We start from the raw sequence: 26,784 nt of genomic DNA on the forward strand, positions 1-26,784 counted from the left end.
TTTGCATTTAAAAGAGAGGATTTGAATTTAAAATGCATTTGTGTAAAATGAGATAGTGGTAAATAACTATTATGTAGTAAAATAAGAGGATATTTTTCCTAATGTGCTTTTGTATTTGTAAATCACTTTAATTTCAATCTGTACAGTGTAAATCAGCAAGGTAATAAATGCTCTCAGTGTTCATTTTCTTCGTCATATGTAACAAATGAAACTATATAGTATATTATTACAGGCCTTTTACATACCTGAATTAATTTCTTCAGTTATTGATTTAGGATAGCATTTAAAGTTATCTGCATGCCTACTTATATTATCTATATACTAGAGGCCTGGTGCACAAAATTTGTGCACGGGGAGGGAGTGTCCCTCAGCCCAGCCTGCACCCTCTCCAATCTGGGACCCCTCGGGGGATGTCCGACTGCCCGTTTAGGCCCAATCCCACTGGGAATGGGCCTAAACGGGCAGTCGGACATCCCTCTCACAATCCAGGACTGCTGGCTCCCAACTGCTCACCTGCCTGCCTTCCTGATTGCCCCTAACCGCTTCTGCCTGCCAGCCTGATAACACCCTAACCACTCTCCTGCCAGCCTGATTGATGCCTAACTGCTCCCCTGCCAGCCTGTTTGGCCCTAACTGCCCTCCCCTGCAATCCTGGTCACCCCTAACTGCCCTCCCCTGCAGGCCTGGTCACACCTAACTGCCCATCCCTGTAGGCCAGGTCCCCCACAACTGCTCTTCCCTGCAGGCCTGGGTCCCTCCCAACTGCCCTTCCCTGCAGGCCCGGTCACCCCCAACTTCCCTCCTCTGTCGGCCTGGTCACCCCGAACTGCCCTCCCCTGCAGGCTTGATCGCCCCCAACTGCCCTCACAGGCCTGGTCCCTCCCAATTGCCCTCCCCTGCTGGCCTGATTGCCCACAGCTGCCCTCCCTTGCATTCCTGGTCCCTCTCAACTTCCCTCCCCTGCTGGCCATCTTGTGGTGGCCATCTTGTGTCCACATGGGGGCAGCCATCTTGTGTGTTGGAGTGATGGTCAAACTGCATATTACTCTTTTATTAGATAGTATAGAGGCCTGGTGCATGGGTGGGGGCCAGCTGGTTTGCTCTGAAGGGTTTCCAGGATCAGGGTGGGGGTTCCCTTGGGGCGTGGGGCGGCCTGGGCAAGGGGCCTGTGGTGGTTTTTAGGCTGGCCACGCCCCCCGGCGACCCAAGTGGGGACCCTGGTATCTGGGGTTTATTTATCTTCTACAATTGAAACTTTGTAGCCTGGAGCTGAGCCAAGCCTTCTGCTCGCTCCATGGCGGCAGCCATTTCTGTTGGATTTTATTTATCTTCTATAATTGAAACTTTGTAGCCTTAAGCGGAGGCCAAGGCAGGCCAGGGCTGCAGAAACTTGGCTTCCTCCATCGCCGGGGGCAATCCAAGCCTCCTGCTTTCTGCAGCTCTGTGGTTGCCGCCATTTCTGTTGGAATTTATTTATCTTCTATAATTGAAACTTTGTACCGTTGTGTGGAGGCCTGGGCCCTCCAGGGTGCGTGGAAAGCTTGGCTTCCTCCATCGCCAGGGAAACCCAAGCCTCCCTCCTGCTTGCTCTGTGGCCGCAGCCATCTTGGTTGGGGTTAATTTGCATAGTCACTCCTGATTGGCTGGTGGGTGTGGCTGGTGGCCTTGCTTGTGGGTGTAGCAGAGTGATGGTTAATTTGCATATTACTCTTTTATTAGATAGGATAATTAGAAATACAAAAGAAAAGTATTTTACCTTCTAACAATGTAAATATATATAGTATAAAAACAATCATTGATAAATCAACAGATTTTTATATTGTATACAAGTTTCTGTGTTTGTAATTTTTCTTGTAGAAGTACCTGTGAAATATTAATTACAGTTTAAAATTAAGACTAGATATCTTAGTTCTAGAGAATTTGAGACTTATTATATTTTAAAAAATATTTTTATTGATTTTGAGAGAGAGAGGGAGGAAAAGAGAGTGAGAGAGAAACATTGATGTGATAGTTCTATTGGCTGCCCCCTGCACTGGGGATTGAGCCTGCAACGAAGGCATGTGCCCTGACCAGGAATTGAACTGGCAACCTTTCATTGCATGGGGCAATGCCCAACCAACGGAGCCACACTGGCCAGGGTGAGATCTATTATTTTTTATTTTTGTCATTTGTCTTCTATCTTAGAGGAAGCCAGTATCTACTGTCTGATATTAACCATTGTAAACATTAAAAAAAAACTTATTAGAAAGTATGGTATGAATTTTTAAATTTTTACCCTTTTTTTGAGAACTGGAAATATACATGGGCCCTAAAAGAAGTAAAGATTTTGTTTTACTTCTGTACTTTATTCTGTGTAAATTGCTTAGGTTTTAAAGTACCCCAGGCACTGGTTTAGAGATACTTGTTCGACTCAGTTTACATGTGAATTGTAGTTTACTTTACACCAAATAAGAAAAATTTAGTTTTTAGCATCATTTAAGGATTTATTGTCAGTTAAATGAATTATTTGTATTTGGAGATGTTGTTGCATGCACTTTGTATATATGTTAATTTCAGTAATGATTATGACTTTGTTTGTGTTTACTATAATTTTTTAATATATAAGACTTTAATTTTGTTTAGAGAAAAAGATTTGGAACTCAGAGTTGCAGCTTCTGGAGCCCAAGACCCCGAGAAATCGGTAAGGATTCCTGACATCTTTTAATGTTTAATCGTTCAGTCAAATAAGCCTCAAATGTGCCAGCAGGTGGAGATAGACAGAAGATATTGGGGGAAATGTAAGAGTCGATCGGTTTGAATACTGATAAACTAAACTTATTTCACTAAGCTAATTTTTACTTTTTCATATATGCCTTCTTTTTTCAGTTTGTTTCAAATTAGTCCTTTGTATTTTGTTTACCTGTATTGTTCCATGGGAGAGTTATTTCAGTTTAATTTACAATAGATGTTAATATTTTTTTGAGTATCTCTTGATCACTCTTTTTATATTCGAGTGATTTCCAAAGAAAATGAAATCTTTAATTCTAGACTGTAAGCATTTTAGTAATTTTTACTTAATGTAAAACTAGAGAGATGACTTTATTTTTACTTTAATCTTGTAATTCTCATCATTAAGTGGAATGAATTACATCATTGCAGTTAAGTAAGAAGGTAATATGTATTGTTCTTCTCACAGTGTACTTTTTCTGTAGTTGGATAGGTAGAATTTACTTGCTAAGGCAAGTTTTAGTTTCATCTTTGAATAATAATTCAGAAACTTTAATTTTACTAAAAAGTTAATTCTTTAAAGAATACAGCAACTTAAAATTATTCAACTGCAGGCAACTTTTGATTTACTTTTTTACTTATGCTAATTATATAGATCCTGGGGGGTTTATCTGTTTAAAAAAGTTATCTCACCAGCACCACTCATTCTCAGTGTACTTTTTGACTGCTCATAGAATAAAACTTTTAGATTAATCTGACAAATCATTGCTGGGGAAGATAAACATGGGGGGGGGGGGGTGGGAAGGATACTGTGTTGGGATGAATAGAGCCTGATATATATATGGCTCTTCACAGAAAATGTTTGCTGACTGGAGAATACTTTGATGTCAGAGAAGCAGCATAATGTGGTATAATAGAGTTTTGTATTTAGAATTAATATCTGGCTCTGGTCTTTGCCTGGTTATTTATTAGCAGTGAGACATTAGGTGTTTGTGTACTTTCAGGGGGATCTCAGTTACCCCATTTATAAAATAGGGATTAGATCTGCAAAATCTTTTAGCTGTAAAATTGTGTTATTTTCTGAGTAATGTGTCGGCTGGCAGTCTGGGACAGAGGGTCTTTTGAGGTCTCTTCCACCTTTCACTTAATGATTGTATATAACAAATACATATCTTTTTTTATTTTAGCCCGATAGACTAAAGCAGTTGAGTGTGGCACCAAGATACTATGAAGAGACGATCCCACCTGAAAGACCCAGAGTAGCTTTCCAGACCCCTCTCCCTCCTTTATCCGCCCCCCATTCCCCCTCCTGCCCCCCAGCTCCCTCCATCCCACCGCAGAGTGAAGATCTGTACAGTGGACTCAGCAGCACCCTTGGTGAAATGGTGCCTCCCAGGTGCTTGTTGAAATGTTTTATGTTTGGGAATTGGGGAAGGTGTCATTATGTTCAGAAGGATTTTCTGAAGCAGATAACATTAGCCATTAGAGATTTCTGTGTAATTAACAATTTTTGTCAAATAATTTCTCTTGAAATGTTTTCATTGTTGGACTTTTCTCTGTTCTGATAAAAACAAGGAAAATTCTTATAACATTCTTTTATTGTTGAAAGATGCCTTAGAATTTTTAGAATGCATAAGTGCATTTAGTATTTAGTTTTAAGTCATATTTTTGAATATTTTAAGTATCTTTAAACATATAAACATACATTTTCTTCAGTTTTGTAATTCCATTTGGCAAATATTGAATACTTCCTTCAGTTTATACAGAAAAGTGACTTCTAATGTGATATATATATATATTTCTATTTCATCCAACTTTTTCTCTGTGATTACTTACGGGCTATGCAACTCATATACCTGAAATGAAAACTGTTGAGATTATAAAACCTGTAATTTAGGTATTATGGAGAAGATATGCTTTCTGTTGGTAAAAGGCATCATTCTATACTATACTGTACATACTGAAAATTCTGTTGTTCACATTGATATTTTCTGGGCTATGCTTACTTCTCTTAGGAGGACTTGAACTGTTTTCTTGCTATTATTAATGTATTATAGTAGTGTGTTTCATCAAGTGTTTTTCTTTGTTAACAGTAATATTTTCTGGGCTGTACTTTCTTTTCAGTAGGACTTCTATTTAATACTAATAAGCTGTAGGTCTATGTTTACTGTATTTATCAGGTGTTTGTTTCATCTGCTGCCTTCCTTTCTGAAAAGACTAGATGGGATTGGAATTACAGAGCATGGTATGATGCTCTCAGCATTGGTTGAGGGGTTACAGTGGTCGGCTTCACTGTATGCATTTTGGGCAAACTACATCTTTATTGAACTTCAGTGTTCTCATTTGTAAAAGTGCAATAGTAGTATTGCACTTGTCTACAAATACAGGGTTGTGAGGATTAAATCTGAAATAAATTTCTATAAAAATGTAAGATTGAATGATGCTGACAGGCTCTCATTGCAGTTTTTCAACTGTTTTGTTGATGCATCTATGGACTTGAGGATAGTGAGGTTAGACATACGGAGTGACTAGTAAATGTGAAAAATGTGCACACCTGAAGAGAACTGTACATGCCTTGTTAGCTCTTCAGAGTTACTTTGCAGTGTACAGTAAGGAGAGCATATTAGGGAAAACTTAAAAGTGCAGACATTCTAGGAAGTCCCCCTTCTCTTTCTGTTCTTGTAAAGGGGTTTGCCTTTTTCATTTTTACTGCTGGGAAAGATTGCCCTGGGGGAAATACAGCCACATTTCCTAGTCAAGAGTGAAGTGCTGATGTAGAAGTTTTAACTTTATGAAATACTAAAAATTGTGTCAAGACTTGACTGTTGATATATAAGTGGAGTCTGTTATACGTTATTGTTAACTTCTTTTGAGAACAATACATTTTTATAGTTAAAAATGCACCTCTTCCCCCAGTCTAATGGGACCATTTTAATCCCTTTTTGTGCCTCTGCCTTTTCTTCCTCTCTCTGACTCACTCACTCTAGCAGCCTGGCTGAAGCATTGCCTTTTCTAGAGAGCCTTCCTCATTCTTCCCTACTGTTGCCTAGATGATTTCAATGTCCCTGCACCATGTTCCTGTAGCACCCTCGTCTACTTGTATGGCTTCATTTACTACACTTTGCTGTAATTGTTTATTTCTGAGGGACAAGGGACCATGTTTTTTCGATACTGGCATGCAGTGACTAATTAGATATTGTTTGAATAAAATCTGAAGTTTTTGTCTTACATAAGTTTTGAAGCTTTTTCTAAAGCAGCAATCAGATTTTCAGTAACATTTTTGCAAAACAATGATATCTTGATTTAAAAAATATTACAATGTAATATGAGAAGAATTTTCCAATTTTCTTTTGATATAGGATTGCACCTCTGCCTCCACCTCCACTACTACCACCTTTGGCTACTAACTATAGAACTCCTTATGATGATGCATACTATTTTTATGGAGCCAGGAATACTATGGATCCTAGTCTTGCTTATTGTAAGTTATCTATAGTCTAAACATTTTTTTCCACTGGGTCAGCCAGGAAAATTGATTTTTGTGTAAGCAAAAATATGTAAATGAGAAAAGCACAGCTTTACTTAATGCTAATAAAATATATATTTGATTTAATAAATTCCCTATTTGTTATTTTTTATAGTTATTTTCCTTTATCTAGATTTCAGAAATTACTATATTGTGTTTTCTTGCATTGTGCTTTGATAATTCCTAACCCAGAAGGAGATATGGATTTCTTTTTAGGTAACATTTTCAGTATGTGACTTTTATTTTAGAGATAAAGGGTTATTAAATAGTAATCTGGAATAAATGTGTGTTTGTGTTTTTTTAAGATGGGTCAGGAATGATGGGAGTGCAGCCTGCAGTTCATGTTAATGCTCCTGTTGCCCACTGGCCAGCACAGCCCATTGTGTAAGTCATTGTCCAGACGATAATTTCTTTCAGGATTAATTTGTCTTCCATAGAACCTGTACTACTCAACTCATTCTTTTTTTTTCTTCAAACAGGTAAAACTGACTTTAATTTCTAATAATTACATAATCTGTATGTTCAAAGTATTGCTTGTACGTCAGTGTTTCATAGAAAGCACATTTTAAAAATTAAGAATAACTCCACTTCTCTCATTATAAAAGTCATGCTTGCATATTATTGATAAACTAGAGGCCCGGTGCACGAAATTCGTGCACGTGTGTGTGTTTGTGTGTGTGTGTGTGTGTGTGTGTGTGTGTGTGTGTGTGTCTCAGCCCAACCTGCACCCTCTCCAATCTGGGACTCCTTGGGGGATGTCCGACTGCCTGTTTAGGCCCGATCCATAGGATCGGGCCTAAACAGGCAGTCGGACATCCCTTTCACAATCTAGGACTGCTGGCTCCCAACTACTCGCCTGCCTGCCTTCCTGATTGCCCCTAACCACTATGCCTGACAGCCTGATCACCCCCTAACCACTTCCCTGCCAGTCCCTGATACCCCGGTCACCCCCAAATGCCCTCCCTTGCATATTCCCTCTTTATTAGATAGGGTTTTTTCTTTAGCATATTGGACAGTCCTGTTTTGGCTCAGCGGATGAATGAAGCATTGGCCTGCAGAATCAAGGGTCCCAGGTTCGATTCTGGTCAAGGGCATGTACCTTGGTTGGGGGCACATACCCAGTGGGGTGTGTGCAGGAGGCAGCTGATCAATGTTTCTCTCTCATAGATGTTTCTAGCTCTCTATCCCTTTCCCTTCCTCTCTGTAAAAAATCAATAAAATATATATTATAAAAAAAAGAAACATTTAAGGTTCCTCCATATCTGCCTGGCTGATGTGACTCAATGGTTGGGACCCCAGGCTGCCACCGCTGGCAGGGGATGGGGCCCTGGCCAGGCTGAGACCCCAGCCCAGGCTGCTGCCTCAGTCCAGCCAAGCTGAGACCCCTGCCCAGGCTGCCATCTCAGCCTGTCTGTGGATAGTCCGGTGGGGGTGTGCGTCTCCAGCCCAGGCTGCCTTCACTGGCCTGAAGATAGCTTGGTGGGGGTGCACCACCCTGCCGTTGCTGCTGGCTGGGTGATCATGCAGTTGGGTGCCCGGCCCTGCAGGAATGAGACCCCAGCCCAGGCAGCCGCCTCGGCCAGGGATCATGCGGCTTGGGTGCCAGGCCCTGGCGGTCTGAGACCCCAGCCCAAGCAGCTCGGCTTGGGGGCGTGGCCCTGGCGGCCTGAGACCCCAGCCCAAGCCTGTGTGGCTTGCCAGCCATCCCGCGGCTTGGGGGCGTGGCCCTGGCAGCCTGAGACCCCAGCCCAAACCGGCGGGGCTTGAGAGCCATCGCGCTTGGGGGCCAGACCCTGGCAGCCTGAGACACCCCCAGCCCAAGCTGGCTCGGCTTGGGGGCGAGGCCTGGCAGCCTGAAACCCCAGCCCAAACCGGCGGGGCTTGAGAGCCATCGCGCGGCTTGGGGGCAAGGCCTGGAGGCCTGAGTTCCCCCAGACCAAGCCGGTGTGGCTTGCCAGCCATCACGCGGCTTGGGGGCGTGGCCTAACGGCCTGAGACCCCAGCCCAAACCAGCCTGGCTTGAGAGCCATCGCGCTTGGGGGCAGGCCCTGGCAGCCTGAGGCACCCCCAGCCCAAGCTGGCTCGGCTTGGGGGCAAGGCCTGGCGGCCTGAGATCCCCCAGCCCAAGCCAGCTCAGCTTGCCAGGGATCACTTGCGAGTCTCCGCTCCCAGCTCCTCCTGCCAGCGCGATTGGCACCCCAAGTCCCGCCCCCGCGCCTCCTGCTGGCCCAATCGTGGGCGTAGCGGAGTGATGTATTTGCATACTTCCCTTTTATTATGTAGGATAAGTATTGCTACCTCAGCTTTTTTCCCCCAACACTTCCATCTTCATGAAATACCTTTTCCATCCCTTTACTTTCAGTGGTTGTGTATCTTTCATTTTGAGGTGCGTCTTTTGTAGAAGCATATATAAGGGTCTTGTTCTGTTATCCATTCAACCACCATGTCTTTCGATTGGAACATTTAGTCCATTGCATTTAAAGTAATTGTTGATAGATATGTATTTATTGCTATTTTATTATTCATATTTTTATCTTCTGAAATAAAACCCTTTAACATTTCTTTTATATATATAAAAAACCTGTAATTTTATATATATATAAAAAATTTAACATTTCTTTTATATATATAAAAACCTGTAATTTACAGAGAGGAAGGGAGCGGGATAGAGAGTTAGAAACATCGATGAGAGAGAAACATCGATCAGCTGCCTCCTGCACACCCCCTCCTGGGGATGTGCTAACAACCAAGGTACATGCCCTTGACTGGAATTGAACCTGGGACCTCTCAGTCCACAGGCCAACACTCTATCCACTGGGTCAAACCGGTCATGGCTTAACATTTCTTGTGATACTGGTTTATGGTGATTAACTACTTTAGCTTTTTCTTGTCTGGGAAGCTCTTTATCTGTCTTTTGATTCTAAATTATAACTTTGCTGGGTAGATATCTTGGTGTACAGGTCTTTGCTTTTCATCACTTTGAATAATTCATGGCAATCCCATCTCACCCGCAAAGTTTCTATTGAGAAATCAGCTGACAGTCATATGGGCACTTTCTTGTAGGTAACTAACTGCTTTTCTCTTGCTGCTTTTAAGATTCTCTGTCTTAACTTTTGGCATTTTAATTATGATGTCTCTTTGGGTTCATCTTATTTGGGACTCTGCACTTCCTGGACCTGTATGTCTTCACCAAGTTAGGGAAGTTTTCATTATTACTTCTTCAAGTAAGTTTTCAATTTCTTGCTTTTTCCCTTCTCTTTCTGGCAGCCCCATGATGCGAATGTTGATATGCTTGCAGTTGTCCCAGAGGCTTCTTGCACTATCCTCATTTTTTTAAATTCCTTTTTCTTTTTGCTGCTCTAATTGGGTGTTTTCTGCTTCTCTATATTCCAAATTACTGATTTGATTCTCAGCTTCATGTACTCTACTGTTGATTCCCTGTAATGTATTCTTCATTTTAGTTAGTGTATCCTTCATTTCTGAGTAGTTCTTCTTCACATTTCCTATCTCCATTTCATGTTTCCTATCTCTTTGTTGGACTTCTAAGTTGATCTGCTTTTCCCCTAAGTTCATTGAGCATCCTTATAACTAGTGTTTCGAACTCTGTATCTGGTAGATTGCTTGTTTCCATTTTTTGTTTTTGTTTTGAGTTTTGTTCAAAACTTTGGGACATGTTTCTTTGTTTCCCCATTTTGGCTGCCTCCCTGTATTTGTTTCTATGCATTATGTAGAGCTGCTGTCTGATTTTGGTAGAGTGGCCTTATGTAATTGGTGTCCTGAAGGGCCCAGTGGCACAGCCTCCCCCGTCACCCAAGCTGGATGCTCCAAGTGTGTCCCTCCTGTGGGATGTGTGTATTCTCCTGTTGTAGTTGAGCCTTGATTGCTGTTGGCATGTCAATGGGAGGAGGGGATTTACCCCCAGGGCAGTCAGCTGCCAGGACTGGCCACATCCACCATCCACCGTGGAAGATCTGTGAAGGGGCCAACTCTATGAAGCTGGACTCACTTCAACATGGCTCTGGTGCCAACCAAGTTCACCCCTTGAATGTGTCTCTTGTGGAGGTGGCTGGGTGGTGCTTTGGTATGGTCTGAAGCTGTCCAGGTGTTCTGGCTCTGGGGCCTCCCAGAAAGTGCAGGCCTAGGTCAGCCACCCTGTGCCCTGCTCTGGGGCCACATAGCATGAGCTACAAAGCAATTTTCAGATGGCTACTACTTGTGCTGGGCTTGAAGGTGCCTGGTAGAGGCTAAGCTGTGAACCAGGGCCAGTTACCACTAGTGCCAGGCTCGGGGCCACTTAATGAGAGGTACGGGACATGCTGAGGCCAGATGCTGCTTGTTTGGGGCTTGTGAACCTTTGAGGGATTTTAGGAAAGTCTGCAGCATGATGTTTATATGGAAAAGCCACTGGAAATGGCTTGGGTGAACCCACAGAGTGGGAGGGGCCAGTCTCAGGGAATCACCAGAGTGGGCCAAACAATATTAGCCAGGTTGATGGAGACTCAGATATGGTGCCCACCTGCTGGCTCTCTGGGGGGTCGGGGTGGGGTGGGATTGAGAAAGTTCAGCAGAGGAACAATGGTCTCTGCCAGCACTTCTGTCTGGGAGAAAGCTGTCCTTCCAGCCCTCTTTCTGATGCCAAGCAATTCAGTTCCTCCCCCTATTGATAACCGCAATGGTGAGCTGAGGGTTTTTCCCTGGGCCGTGTCTTGCGCGGTTGAAGAATGAGCTCTGCCTACAAGATTTAAGCAAAATCGTGGAAAATTTATTATAAGCAGATTCAGACTCCCCGCATGGGGAGGGGGATGCAGTAATGGGCTTCCCCCTAAAGACTTGTAGTCCAATGGTATATATTTGCTACAAGCCTGTTCCTATCCTTGTGGTCACCTCAGTTGTTCTTGCCTAGCAATGGACCTGAACTTTCTCTGTTTCTATGCGTTCATACACCTTGTTGCTGCATGCCCTCCCTTGTTTTCCCATGCCTCCCAATTTTGAGTCCAGAAACATTTTATTATTTCTGCTTGGTTGGTTCTGTGATTAGGCTTGCTCAAACTGCCATTTCTGCCCCTGCCTATGTTTCACCTGCCTTTGTTCTCCACTGGATCCCTGCCCTATCTGCCTGTGTTTCTCATTAACCCTCCCTTAATTATGTCCTTTGTTATCCCAGAACTGGTACTCAGAGTTAGTGAGTCTGAGTAAATTTGTGCCTGGTCCCTTTAAGAGGAACTGCTTGGGATTCCAGAAGCCCTCTGTCTCACTTTGCCACAATCCCTGCTGGTTTTTACAGCCATGAGTTATAGGGACTTCTCTTCCCGGCCATGGAATACTGGGCTGGGGGCCTGGTATAAGGCTGGGACCTTACTCCTTTGGGGGATCTCTACAACCAAGACATTCCTCTTGATTTTTATCCACCACATGTGAGGTATGACCATCCCATTCTTCATCTCTGCCCCTCCTACCAATCTCAATGAAACTGCTTTATATCCTTATTTGTAGGAGTTGTATTCACCTAGTTTTCAGGTAGTTCTGAATGATGGTTGTTCTGTAGTTTTGTTTTAATTTTGATGCAGTTGTGGGAGGATGTGAGTGCTGCATTTACCTTGATTTCCTTCTTTTTAAAGGCTAAGTAATATCCCGATGTATGGATATAAAGCATGTTCCATTCATCCATTCATCCGTTAATTTTAAAGGAACACTAGCAAAGAATTCAAAAGATGACCAAAGATATTGTCAATGTGTTGAGATAATTTTATATTCAGCAGTTATTTTTAATGAATGAGATTGAAATAAAAATATTTTAAGAGAAACAACTGAATTTGCCATTAGCAGACCCTAAATAAATAAAATTCTAAATGCAGATGGAAGGATGTCATGTCTAAGTTGCACAGAGCTATAGGAAGGAAGAACCATGGTAAATGCGTGGATGGAAATAAATATTTATGTAAAATTTAGGATTTAAAAGTAAAATTAAGAATAACAGGAATAGCATATAATTTAAATGGAGTAGTAAATATGCTTAAAATGTTTCTATCATTTGGGAGGATGGTAAAGATTTTGATTAGTTATAGTTTTGGATAAGTATGGGTGTTAGGGTAACTACTAAAAGTACATGGACAAAGGTACAACTTTTACTAATGTACTAGAGGGAAAAAAATTTAAAAAAAGGAGGACAAAAAGAAATAGAAAAGTTTAAGAAGCCTATTTAACATTAATACAAGACAAAATTAAATGGCAAATTTGAATTTGATATTAATAAATGGTTAAGTATCTAGTTCAAAGAGAAATATTGTCATACTGGATTCAAAAACAAAATCTGGGTACATGTTACTTATTATATATATATTTAATATATATATACATATACATATACATATATATATATATATATATATATATATATATATATATATTTTATTTTTTACAGAGAGAAAGGGAGAGGGATAGAAAGTTAGAAACATCGATGAGAGAGAAACATCAATCAGCTGCCTTCTGCACACTCCCTACTGGGTATGTGCCCGCAACCAAGGTATATACCCTTGATCAGAATCGAACCTGGGACCCTTGAGTCCGCAGGCCAACGCTCTATCCACTGAGCCAAACCAGCCAGGGCAATATATATATAATTTTTATATCATTTTTATAAATGATAGAAAAATGAAAGTAAACATGTACAAGTGTACTAGAATATGAATTAAAATTAAGTTTGTTTAGCTATATTAATATCAGATAAAATGGATTTTTTAGTCATAAGCTTAGAGATAAAAAGATTCCCAGAAATCATCAAACAACAAGAAAGCCCACTGCATGGGAGAACATATTTGCCAATGCTATTTCAGATAAGGGTTTAATCTCAAAAATTTACAGGGAACTCATACAACTTAACAAAAGGAAGATAAACAATCCAACCAAAAAATGGGCAAAGGACCTAAATAGATAATTTTTGAAAGAGGACATACAGAAGGCCAAGAGACATATGAAAACATGCTCAAAGTCACTAATCATTTGAGAGATGCAAATCAAAACAACAATGCAGTACCATCTCACACCTGTCAGAATGGCTATTATCAACAAATCAACAAACGACAAGTGCTGGTGAGAATGCAGAGAAAAGGAACCCTTGTGCACTGCTGGTGGGAATGCAGACTGGTGTAGCCACCGTGGAGAACAGTATGGTGTTTCCTCAAAAAGTTAAAAATGAAACTCCCATTTGACCCAGTAATCTCACTTCTAGGAATATATCCCAAGAAATGAGAAACACCAGTCAGAAAGGACATATTCATCCCTATGTTCATAGCAGCACAATTTATAATAGCTAAGATCTGGAAACAGCCTAAGTGCCCATCAGCAGATGAGTGGATTAAAAAACTGTGGTACATCTACACAATGGAATACTATGCTGCTGTAAAAAAAAAGGAACTTTTACCACTTGCAACAGCATGGATGGAACTGGAGAGCATTATGCTAAGCGAAATAAGCCAGAGAAAGATAAATATCACATGATCTCACTCATATGTGGGATATAATGATCAACATAAACTGAGGAACAAAAACAGATCCAGAGACAAGGTAGCACTGAATAGACTGTCCAACCTCAGCAAGAAACCAGGGGAGTGGCGGGGGCGGGGGGCAGGGAGGCCAATCAGGATAAAAGGAGACATGTAATACTTTATTTTTTTAAATAATTCTTTATTGTTTAGATTATCACAGTTGTTCCTCCTCCCCCCCCCCCCATAACTCCCCTCCACCCGGTTCCCACCCCAACCCATGCCCTTACTCCCCCTCCCCAGCACTGTCCTCATCCATAGGTGTATGATTTTTGTCCAGTCTCTTCCCGCACCCCCCACACCCCTTTCCCCCCAAGGATTGTCAGTCCACTCCCTTTCTATGACCCTGATTCTATTATATTCACCAGATTATTCTGTTCATGAGATTTTTTATTCACTTGATTTTTAGATTTACTTGTTGATAGATAGGTATTTGTTGTTCATAATTTTTATCTTTACCTTTTTCTTCTTCCTCTTCTTAAAGAATACCTTTCAGCATTTCATATAATACTGGCTTGGCAGTGATGAACTCCTTTAGCTTTTTCTTATCTGTGAAGCTCTTTATCTGCCCTTCAATTCTGAATGATAGCTTTGCTGGGTAGAGTAATCTTGATTGTAGGTTCTTGCTATTCATCACTTTGAATATTTCTTGCCACTCCCATCTGGTCTGCACAGTTTCTGTTTAGAAATCAGCTGACAGTCGTATGGGTGCTCCCTTGTAGGTAACTAACTGTTTTCCTCTTGCTGCTTTTAATATTCTCTGTTTGTCTTTTGCTCTTGGCATTTTAATTATGATGTGTCTTGGTGTGGTCCTCTTTGGATTCCTTTTGTTTGGGGTTCTCTGCGCTTCCTGGATTTATAAGTATTTCTTTCACCAGGTGGGGGAAGTTTTCAGTCATTATTTCTTCAATTAGGTTTTCAGTATCTTGCTCTCTCTCTTCTTCTGGCACCCCCATAATTCTGATGTTGGTACGCTTGAAGTTGTCCCAGAGACTTCTTGCACTATCTTCAACTTTTTGGATTCTTTTTTCTTTCTGCTTTTCTGGTTGAGTGTTTTTTGCTTCTTTGTATTTCAAATCTTTGACTTGATTCTTGCGATCCTCTAGTCTGCTGTTGGGTCTCTGTATATTATTCTTTATTTCAGTCAGTGTATGCTTAATTTCTAGTTGGTCCTTTTTCATATCCTCGAGGGTCTCACTAAATTTATCGGCGGTTTCTAGAAAATTCTTGAAAAACCTTATAACCGTGGTTTTGAACTCTATATCCAGTCGTTTGCTTTCCTCCATTTCTTTCATTTGTGAGCTGTTTCTTTGTCTCCACATTTTGGCTGCTTCCCTGAGTTGATAGAGTGGCTTTGTGTGCTAGGTGTCCTATAGGGCCCAGTGGCTCAGCCTCCCCAGTTACCTGAGGTGGACACTCTTGGTGCATCCCTTTGTGGGCTTTGTGCACAGTCTTGTTGTAGTTAAGCCTTGATTGTTGTTGGTATCACTGGGAGGAATTGACCTCCAGGCCAATTGGCTGTGAGGATCAGCTGTGTCTACGCTGGGAGAACTTCTGTGCTGGAGACACTCATATGAGCAAGACTTGCTTCAGTGGGGCTTTGGTGCTCACTGAGTCTGCCCCCTGAGTGTGTCCCTTGTGGATCTGAGGAGTTGTAATCTGGATGGTCCCACTCTGACCACTGGGTACACTGGCTCTTGGATCTCTAAGGAGGTGCTAATTTTGCCTCTGCCTGAGGCCACCCAGCAGGAGCTACAGAGAGATCTGCAGATTCCTCCTCTTTGTTTGGGGTTTGGAGGTGCCCAGATGAGGCCCAGCTATGAAGCAATGCAAGCTGCTGTGGGGCCTTGGGCCTTCTTTTGGATGTTCTGGGTCTCTCTGACTCAGCTGCAGTTTGTTAGGTAATTTTAGATTTCAAAGGACCAGGCCATTCATATGCAAAAGCCTCTGCGCACAGCTTGGGTGGGACGGGGTCTCAGGGCAGAGCAAACAGCAATGGCTTCCCATCAACCCTGCCCTAAGAGGCCCCCCGGGTCTCAGTGTCCCTCGGTATTCGCTGCAAGCACCTCTGAGAGAAAACCAGTTCCGCCTGATGCCAGATAGTCCAGTTTCTCCCCGTATGAGTCTGGGTCCCCAGAGTCTCGCCCGGAACTGGAGTTCAGAGCAGTCGGGAGCTTGTGTCTCCCTCCCGATTGAAAAAGACAGCCACGTACTCAGTTGCCAGCCCTCTCCGCGCGTGCCTCCGTACCTCTGCCTTTACTTCTGCACCTCCTCTGAGTCTCAGTGTGCTTTTCTCATTCCTTCTAGTTGTAGAATTTCCACTCAGCCAGCCTTCGTGTGGTTCTGGATGATGTCCGTTTTGTCTTTTAGTTGTAGTTTTGAAGTGGTTGTGCAAGGCAGCAAGTTCAGGTGTTTACCATCCACCATCTTGGTTTCTCCTCCATGTAATACTTTAAACAATAAAAAACAACAACAAAAAACCCAGACACTAAGAAAAATAAAAAAAATTAAAAAATAAAGATTCCCTTTATAAAGAGTAAAAGTTTGCCCAGCTGGCATGGCTCAGTGATTGAGCATCAACCTCTGAACCCAGAGATCACAATTTTATTTCTAGTCAGGGCACAGACCTGGGTTGTAGCAGCTGATCAGTGATTCTCATCATTGATGTTTCTATCTCTCCCCCTTCCTCTCTGAAATCAATAAATATATATTAAGAAAAAGATTATGGACTTTTCAGGCAGAGTGCCTTGGTTTGAATCCTAGTTTTACTAAGCTTGAAGCCTAATTCTTAACTTCTATACCTATTTGTTAATTAGGGTATTAATGGTATCTACTCACAGGGTTATTCTGAGGATTGAAGGAATTAAATAAGTAAATGTCTGATATATACTAAATGCTAATTGGTGTTATATATCAATATCATTGTAAAATTAATTACTGTAATATACCATATTAAAAAAATAATGAAAGCTATATGATTATTTCAATAGTACAGAGACAGCATTATGCAATTTAGCGCTTCAAGTGATTAAAAATTTAAAATAGATTAGAGGGAAACCTACTTAACCTGAGAAAGTGTAAATGTGAAAAACTACATCATATATTTTACTTATTGGTGATATGCTTAACCTTTTGCACTCGGATGCCGAGTGTGACGGTTATTGAATGTCTCAATAATTTGAAATATAAAAAAATCCAAATAAATAAGTTTTTATGAAAAGAAACTCCAGTTTTTTATTCTACTGCCGCGCTTTGTAAAATTCTGGGGTATTTAAAAAATTAAATTCCGAGTAGAATAAAGGAATCGAGAAAAAAGCAAGCGAGTGCGAAGGGTTAAAATATTCTTTTTGAGATTGACAGTATGACTAATATTCTTATCACCACTTTCTTTTGGGGCCCAATATTTGCAGCAAGGTCAAGAATAAAAAAGAAAGTCAAAATAAAAATAAAAAGAGAGAAAGGAATGAAGATAGGTACAAGGATTAGAAAGGAGGAGAGAAAACTGATGTCATTGGAAAAAGGATATGGAGTTAAAATATTAGAATTAATAGGAGTTGTAGCAGAATTGCTGAATACAAAATCAGTATGTAAAAAGCAGTTGCAGGAAATGGTCGTTTTTTACAAAGTTTAACATATACTTATTATGCAACACTAATTCCACTGCTAGGCACATATTTAAGAGAAATGAAAATGTACACACAAAGATTTGTATGTGAACATTCATAACAGTATTATTCATGATAGCTAAAAAGTATAAACAATTCAGATATCCATTCACTAGTAAAAGGGTAAGCAAAAGGTGTTATATCCATACAGGGAAATACTATTCAGTAATACAAAGGAATGAACTACTGATGTGTGCTACAGCATAACTCAAAAATATTACAAGTGAAAGAATCCATATATATTGTATGTTTCCACTTGTAAGAAAATGTCCAGAAAGAATAAACCTGTAGAGACAGAGAGCAGGCCACTCTTAGTGATTGCCTGTGGCAGGGGTGGGTGCAGGGATTGGTTGCATATGGGTATGAGGGATAGTTTTTGGTTATGGAAACATTCTAAAATTAATTTCCTTTTTATAATTCAGATCTTTGAAATATATAGTTTTCTTGAAAGTGGCTGCATTCCTGTACTTTAACATGTGTTGTATTTAAGGCAGTAGCACTGTATTGCTTGAGATTTATATAACTGTGGTGTCTTAAATTTTTCCTTTTTGATTCCTTTTAATTTTTTAAATTTTATTTGGGACAGTCAGACTTTTTACTGTAATTGTATTATTTTATTCTTGAAGTGTCTAGGAAGTTATTTTTATATTAGCATATATTAAGTAAATTATTAGTTATAAAATTTGAGGGACTTCCACTGTATTATTATTATTTTGCATCCAGCAAAGTGCATAAGCCATATGTACACTGCTTGAGGAATTATCAAGTGTTTTCACCCCCATGTAACTACCCCTAGGTCAAGAAATAGGTCCAGTAAACTTGAAAGTTTCATGACTTGTGAAAGCGGAGACTGGAGAATTGCTTAGGAAGGGGTCATTTATTTAAGGATTCTTCTTTGACCTTTTAAGGATTCTTATTTTTAAATGTACTACCATGTTGTTTAAAGTAGTGTTGCATTTTCTTCTTGCTTGGTCATAAATAGATTCAAATGATTAATTGTGTATTTAATGTAGGAACACGGTTGGACAGAACGAATCGAAAATTACAAGTGATAGAACCATTAATTCAGGATTATTTTTTGAAAATAAGCCAAAGCCTCCAAAGCAGACACTTCAGTCTTACCAAGAAGCTTTGCAGCAGCAGGTATTCATCCGTTGATTCATTCATTCATTTAATGTTGAACATTTTATGTGTTAGCACAATGGCCCCTTGGAATTGAGAGTGTGGCAGAGGAGAAAAAAAGATGACATTTATAATTCACCATGATGAGTTTTGATGTAGAGAGCCAGGAGTGCTGTTGGAAGCATAGGACAAGGAACGTTAATTGCCTGGGCAGTTAGGAAGGCCTCACATGGTTGTTGATACTTGAACTGCATTTATACATTGAATAGATTTGAAATTCCTGGTATATTCAAGGGAATGGAATTGATTTGGGAGAAAGGTCTGGAGTGTTAGATTGTACTGGACTGTGAAGGACTAGTTGTAAGGGGTTTTCAAATTTTTTCTGTTAAGGATAGCAAAAGGGAGGATGTTTTAAGCCACAGAGTAAAAGTAGTTGAAAAGAGCAGAATTGACTTTTAGAAAGATACCTGGTTGTGATGTGGACGATTGTGAAAAAGGTGTGGCAGAAACCTTTTAGTGAATTATTGAGGTAGTCCATCCAGGAGGTAATGAAATCCTAAACCCTATGGGAGAGATGGGGAGGACGTCCAAGAGACAATTCTAGGGTTTCAGTGATAGGACTTAGGTACAGGGAGTGAGAAGAACAGAGGGTGTGAAGGTGATTCTGAGAGTTGGAATCTAGGAGAATAATGAGACAGTGAACTAAGATAGGGAAAAAAGAGGTAGGACACTTTTAGGGAAGAGGATAAAGGGTTCTGTTGTAGTATATAATATTTGAACAGAGTTTACTGAAGAGAATCAAATGTATGGGTTTTGGGGGGAGGGGATACTCTTTATCTCTGAGAGGATCCTGGGACTCTTGGTAGGTAGATGTCAACCTAAGGTACCTTTCTGTAAAGTTCCACTTGGGTTTCTTCTAAAGCTCCTTTTGTTCAGTTTTTACATGGGCAACCTCTTTAAATAACAGATTTTTAAAGTTACAGAATTACCAACATTATTTTTTGTATGTTAGGATTCTACAAAATAAACTGAATTTATCTTCTGTTTTCAAATGAGCATATTGAAAATACCATCGACAAAACTAGATTTTCAAACTCTAGAATTTTATTTTATGTATGTGATGACTTCACTGGCCTTGCTGGAGTGGTTGCTTAAATTTTCCATGCATGTGGTTATAATTTTAAAAGTAAGTTTTCAAAATGTAGATACTTGTTGATTGCCTGTCCATATCTCTCTAGAGAACAAGACTGTACTTATGCTTGATGATGTTAAGACTGTATTCCCCCAAAAGCTTTGAACTTTCAACCGTTTTGAGTTCTGGAATGGAGTTTGCCCAGGGTAGAGTGGATTTGGTGAGGAGTAGGGAGTAGTTCTGGCTGGCCAGGTCCCATGAAAGGGTGGATGAAAAAGAAAGTAGGGAGGCCCTATTGGACACCGTGGAACTGGCGAGGTCAGGGAGGGAATGGCTCAGGTAGACTTTGGGGGTGGGATGGAGGAGTTGGCTTAGCCCACATGGCATCAGGACTCCAGTGGCATGATGTGAGGCAGCATCAGCCATGTATTCCAGCCATCAAAGTGTTTTAAAATTGGTTATTATCTATACTTGTGATTTTAAATTTTATAGTGAAGCATACTGAAACAATCTCCATTTTTTTCTCTAGTAAGAAAGATGAGTTATTATAACTAACTTTTTGTATCAGAGTACTTGTAAGCACTTACTGTGATATTTCTTATGTTGTCAAGATTCGGGAAAGAGAACATAGAAGGAAGAAAGAACGTGAAGAAAAGGAAGAATATGAAGCTAAGCTAGAGGCTGAAATGAGAAGTTACAACCCCTGGGGGAAAGGTGGAGGCGGTGCTCCTCTCAGGGACACGGAGGGAAACCTGATAAGTATGTTGTTCCCACTGATTTGTTGTTTTTAAAAGAAACATTTATTTATTTATTTTTAGTTTTTAAAGCTTTAGTATTAAAAATAGTTACCTTAAAAACAATTAAAATAAAAAACCATCTAAGAAAAAACCACTTTCAGTATTTGACAGAAAAAAAGATAATACTAATCAATAAGATATAAAGACCAATAGAAAATGGGCGAATATATATATTGAGATAATTCATAAGAGAACATACATATTTCAGCCTCATGAGCAAAGCAGTACCAATTACATCAGTTGAAATTATCTGAGAGAAAATTTGTGACCTATAACATTGGCAGAGATTTCATTTAATGCCATTTCATTTTTTAAGGCACTCATTTTTATGGAATTGTAAATTAGAACAGCTTTACTATAGGACAGTTGGGTGATATAAATGAAAAGTTTTGATTGGTTTTGGTTTTATGGTATTAGAAACAATTATTTTTAACTTTTGAAAAGATTGGGGAGCAGAATGTAGTGGGAATCATAGCCTGTAAGGCAAGGTCTCTTTTTATGCAGCTTAATGCAAAAAAGGTATTTTGGTAAATATCTCTATAACAACACCTTAGAAAGCCTTTCTTCTTCAGAGTACTATTCATTTATTTCTATTATAAATTGCCTGTCTATGATGATGATAACTCAGTTGCAGAGAAAAGCTCATGTTAGTTGGCTAATATTTACCTAAACTAGTTAGAATTTAAAAAAAAACTTCCTAGTAAAAGTAATAAAACACTTATTACAAGGGTTTTTTTAAAAAAAAAACACAAAAACTAGTAAGATATCTTTAACCCTTTGCACTCGCTTGCTTTTTTCTCGATTCCTTTATTCTAATGCTAACCGTGTCGAGTCACACTCGACATCCGAGTGCAAAAGGTTAAAATAAGTGATCTGGAATAGTGTGCAAGGGATGCTGTATTTAAATCATGTAAAAATAAGGAATGAAAAATTTAAGTACTATATTTATATATTATTTAACTGTAGGTATCATATACTTTAGCCATGGTCTAAGAAATTGTTCAGGGAGTAGAATTGTTTTCCACTTTGAATATGTGACATTTTCTTTTGTTATTTTGTTTGTTGCAGAATTATTCTTGTAATGCTTGCAATTTTATGTTAAACTAGAGGCCCGGTGCATGAAATTCCTGCATGGGAGGGTGGGGAGAGGGTGTCTCTCAGCCTGGTCTGCACCCTCTCCAATCTGGGACATCCCTCTCACAATCCGGGACCGCTGGCTCCTAACCACTTGCCTGCCTGCCTGCCTTTCTGCCTGATTGCCCCTTACAGCTTCTGCCTGCCAGCCTGATCACCCCCTAACCGCTCCCCTGCTGGCCCAATCGCCCACAACTGCCCTCCCCTGCTGGCCCGATCGCCCACAACTGCCCTCCCCTGCTGGCCTGATCGCCCACAACTGCCCTCCCCTGCTGGCCTGATTGCCCACAACTGCCCTCCCCTGCCGCGACCTGCCTCCTCCACTGGGACTTGCCTTCACGCGAGGCAGCAGAGATGCTGGGACTGGCTTCCTCAGTGCTGCGTGGAGCTGGGGACCCCCAGGCCTCACCGCGCATGTGGCCGCTGGGCCCTGCCTCCACTGTGCGTGCAGCCATCTTGTGGTGGCCATCTTGTGATGACGTTGCCTGCGAGGACCACCTAGGCTTTTATTAATATAGATGATATGATTTACATTTGAAGTAAAGGCCCCTTTTCAGTGACATCTTTGCTGTTGGCAAATTACACTCCTGACAGATGTGCCTTTTTTATTTTCATTTTTTAGCTGATTTCAAAACTTTTATTATCTCACAGAAGGATAGACAAGGAGTGACAATTGATTGACTAATCATTTTTTTCCAGTTAAAATAAATGTAGGTTTTTTTTTATTGTTTAAGATATTACAAATGGTAGTACATATGTCTTTTTTTTCCCCACTGACCTACCCCCAGCCTCCCCTACCCCCCGTCACTTGCCCTCGTCCTCCCGCCCCCAGTGTCTTGAGTCTGTTGGTTGTGCTTATATGCATGCATACAAGTCCTTTGGTTGATCTCTTACAATATAGATTTGTTTTGATTGCTAAATCTGATAGTTTTAAATCTTTAAGAAATAATTTTGTACTCTGCTGAAACTAATTTTATTTTTATATAAATACATTGATTATTCTGAGAGGATCATGTGTAATCACAATATGTATTATTATTCATTGTGACTTCTCATTTATGTAGATTGGTCTTATGCTGTTCTAGTGAATTGGATGACAATGAGATTTGATTTCCCATTTAAATTATACCATTTTTGTGACTTTTTAGAAACTTCAATTTTCCCATCATCTTCCTATTTTCATTTTCCTCCATATCCAGATAGAGCTCAGGACTTGATGGTGATTTCAGGAGCACCTAGCTAATTCTCGTTTTACCAGTCCTTGGCACATGGTAATTTTCTGGTAATCAGCTTTTCTCTGTGCTTTCACCCAGTTCCTCCTTCTTTAAAAAAAAAAAAATATGTATATATATATTTTATTGATTTTTTACAGAGAGGAAGGGAAAAGGATAGAGAGTTAGAAACATTGATGAGAGAGAAACATTAATCAGCTGCCTCCTGCACACTCCCTACTGGGGATGTGCCTGCAACCAAGGTACATGCCCTTGACCGGAATTGAACCTGGGACCTTTCAGTCCGCAGGCCGATGCTCTATCCACCGAGCCAAACCGTTAGGGCCCAGTTCCTCCTCCTTACATTTTCAGTTATTCCACTCCTTTCTCCCCTTCCATTACTAAACATACTGAGGTTACTTGTATTCTTAAACATACTTCCCTTATATAAAGCACTTTCAAAAAGTAGTCTGTGCTTGTTGCTGCCAGTCTTGCCTCTTACTCGTTCATATTCCATATTATGACTTCTAGCTCCCACCACTCGATGGATGCTACATTTCAGAATTAACTGGTCCTTATTTTCATTTGATGGTTTTAACCATTATTGGTTCTCATCTTTGAACTGTGTTGACAGTTCCTTCCTTCCTTTACATCCTGTGCACCCTCCCAGATGCTGTCCTCTCTTCAGTTGACGTATTCGTTTGGATGCATTTTATGAACAGGTTAAATGCTTCGAGGTCTGTGAACATGATCTTTGTTCTAGGACTGTCTTCTGATACCGTGTTTTCCTTGAGTTAGATATGTTCTTCATCCGTTCTCTCCTACCTCATCTCTTCTACTCCGATGTTTCTCTTTAGGTCTACTCTGTGAATGATCCTCGTATAGCTCTTTCTTTGCCCCTGACCACTTGTAAAATTCTCTTCTTCACTTTCGACCTGTCTTCTGAATCTTTGCACCTGAGGCTCGGTGGATTATGTACATCTAGCATGCAAAACCAAACTCACTTTGTAAGTCCAGCTCATCGTTGCCTTTTCCTGTACATGCATCATAATTCTGATCATTCAAACTGAAAAATGCTGAGTGGTTGTTGTTTTTTTTTTGACTCCTCATATCCAGTCCGTCAATAAGACTAATCTATAGGTCTGCCTCTTCAGTGTTCTTTGAATTCTCTTTGTTTTCATTCATGTTACCACCATAATTGAGCTTTATAATGTCTTGCTTGGCATTTTGCTATTTCTTCACAACTCCTTCATTCTACTTTGTTTTTCACTCCAAGCTATATGTATCAAAAGTATACCCAATCATATTATTCTATACTCAAAAATCAGTGAGGATTCTGGAATCTCACTGGCTGAGTTTATATTCTTGCTGTGCTATTTACTGGCTTTGTGATCTTTGGGAAAATTAATTTTCTCATCTGTAATACTGGGGTGAAAGTAATAGTACCAGGTCATATAAGTTATATAGAATATAAAAATAGTGATTATTAAATGTTAGCTACCATGATTATTAGTACTACTTTTATAACTACAAAACTGCCTCTACTCCCATGTGCTTCTGCAGAACAGAATTGAGAATCATCAGTTTGTGTTTCAGAGTATTTCAGAACGGGCATCCAGCCTGTATTTTCCCATTTGTCATTGCTCTTTTACATGTGTTTTGTGCTCTAGTCAAGATGTCCTACTTTAATGTTGTTGGAACACTTCATGTTTACCCCCTTGGAACTGTTTCTCACACTGTTCTTTCTTTATAAGACTTTCCCACCCACCTTTACTTTTGGAACTCTCAGTCCATCCTGTCCTAAATGTTGCAACAGGATCTGAACTTTACTGGTTCAGAACTCTCCTTCTCTTTGGTAACATTCACATGTTATTTGCCATGTTCTATATGGTATTCTAATTGTGATTCATGTTCAAAACACATCCTTGAACATAACAGGCCTCTTGCTAAATACTTTTTATATCCAGGTTTCAGTTTGCTTTCATTGCTGCAGTACTGTTCAAGTTGTGTGTGGAGAACTACTTCTTATTTGTTAAAGCTTTTGAGTTCTTCAGTCATTCAGATCTGTTTTCTGGTTGTTTGAACCAGTCCTACATGTTCAGATTTTTGCCATGCTATCTGTTGTTGTGTAACAAATCACCCCAACTTTACAATAACAAACATTTATTATCTTGTAGTTCTGTGGATCGGTAATTTGTGAGTGGGTTAGCTGGATGGTTCTGTCTCAGGGTCCCTCATGAGTTGCAGTCCAAGATGTCAGAGGTGGGGCTGTAGTCGTCTGAAGGCTTGACTGGTCTGGAAAGTCTCTTTCCAATCTGGCTCCCTCACATGGCTTCGGAGGCCTCAGTTTCTGGTCGCTCGGGCCTCTCCCTATGGCTCCTTCAGTGTCCTGGTGATATAATGGCTGGCTTTCTTCAGAGTGAGTGAGGCAGCAGATCAAACAGTGTGGAAGCCATTATGTCTTTTTATGGAGGAGCCTCAGAAGTCATATACCTTTATTCTGCAATATCCTGTTTATAAGAGTGAGTTACGAACAATGGCCCACACTCGAGGAGAGGGGAAGGGAGAATTGTCAAAGGGTTTGTGGATATGTTTTAAAACTGCACAGATTATATTTTTCCATTAGGAACGCTAATGATCTTGGGTAAAATTCGCTATGACTTGTTTGAATTGTTGCTATATTTTCTGTATTAAAGAGAATCCAGGTTCTGAAGTAACAAGAGATAAATATGGTTTTTATGGGTTGTCAAAGATCTATATATTCTTAAGTTCTCTACTAATTTTGAATTTGTTTTGTAACATTATTTTTTAAAAATCTAAGTTTTTAGGGCACCAAGATATTGTTGAATTATTCCAGCTCTGTCCTGTTGTTGTTGTTTTTCACATGTATTAAGCGTACTAATTATAAAAATGTATTTATTGAAATAAATGGCTTATTTTTCCCCTCTCAGCTGATTTGAATAAGATGCACAGACAAAATATAGATGCCTACCATAACCCAGATGCAAGACCATATGAAGATAAAAGGGCTGTTGTATCTCTAGACCAAAATTTAGCCACTTCAAGTGCTGAGAGCCTAGAAGATTCTGCAAATAAAAACTCAGGTGTTTAATAACATTCTATCTTTTCTTTTACATTTCTAAAATTGTTCAGTAACATTTCTGTTCTCTGATGAAGTCTTACTATATTGAGAATTTGGTTATTCTGAGTCAGGAAGCATAACATGTTATTTGTGCTTTTTTATACCTTTTCTTCATAGGTATTTTGAAAAAAGTGAATAAGGAAACATAGATTGCTTCTTAATTAATACTGTTTCTTCTCAGCTTTATAATTTGCTTATGCATGTTTTAGCTGCTGCTAACATTTCTATTTTGCTGTAGAAGGACATTGCTCAAAATCAACTAGTCTTTTTACACATTGTTTTTTATACCCATAACTATTTGAATTGGTGAGAGGTATCAGATGTGGTATGACAAATTGTACAATAAAATTAATTTTTAGCTTGTTTTTTAATAATCATTTGCTCTCCCTTGTAAAACCACAATGTACAAAGAAATGAATAATTAAAAGTTTAATTTGATATCGAGTCACATCTCCCCCCTTTTTAGCAAATATCTTTGGTTTGCTGTTAAGCAACATCCATCAATTAAAAGTTCCAGAAATTGAAAATTACTCATCATCTTTCTTTATGACTTGCCAGAAAAAATTGGCATTATTTTTTCTCAGAGAAATTTGATGCCTATAAAAGTAACCAGTTATTTGCTACAAATTCTTCTTTTCTATTTTTACAAAAGTTTTGATGTTAGACTAGAAAAGAATTTTAAAATACCTTGGACTAAATTTTTTTATTTTATTTTTAACCCTTGGCCAAACTGTGATTAGAATTACTAGCCTTGCATCTTTCAGTCCTTAGATGGCAGCGCTACTCTTTGCAGCCTTTCTTAACACTC

General features: G+C 39.8%; 1 protein-coding gene across 7 annotated transcripts in view; it reads left to right on the forward strand.

Moving 5' to 3' along the window:
* Nucleotides 1-26,784, forward strand: part of CSPP1 (centrosome and spindle pole associated protein 1) — a 113,156-nt gene that overhangs the window by 56,458 nt on the left and 29,914 nt on the right. For 6 of the 7 annotated variants that reach the window (XR_013814935.1, XM_079796240.1, XM_079796241.1 and 3 more), the window contains 7 exons: nucleotides 2,623-2,680; nucleotides 3,894-4,102; nucleotides 6,066-6,187; nucleotides 6,538-6,616; nucleotides 18,452-18,581; nucleotides 20,304-20,451; nucleotides 25,786-25,938. Coding sequence is in view for 6 of the 7 variants with exons in the window: in XM_079796240.1 (XP_079652366.1) it covers nucleotides 2,623-2,680; nucleotides 3,894-4,102; nucleotides 6,066-6,187; nucleotides 6,538-6,616; nucleotides 18,452-18,581; nucleotides 20,304-20,451; nucleotides 25,786-25,938 (899 nt within the window). In the remaining variant the exon portion in view is untranslated. The remainder of the gene's footprint in view (nucleotides 1-2,622; nucleotides 2,681-3,893; nucleotides 4,103-6,065; nucleotides 6,188-6,537; nucleotides 6,617-18,451; nucleotides 18,582-20,303; nucleotides 20,452-25,785; nucleotides 25,939-26,784) is intronic. The other variant, XM_079796244.1, reaches the window with a different exon arrangement.

This window comes from Cnephaeus nilssonii (assembly GCF_951640355.1).
Source record: "Cnephaeus nilssonii genome assembly, chromosome: 18".
NCBI lineage: Eukaryota > Metazoa > Chordata > Mammalia > Chiroptera > Vespertilionidae > Cnephaeus > Cnephaeus nilssonii.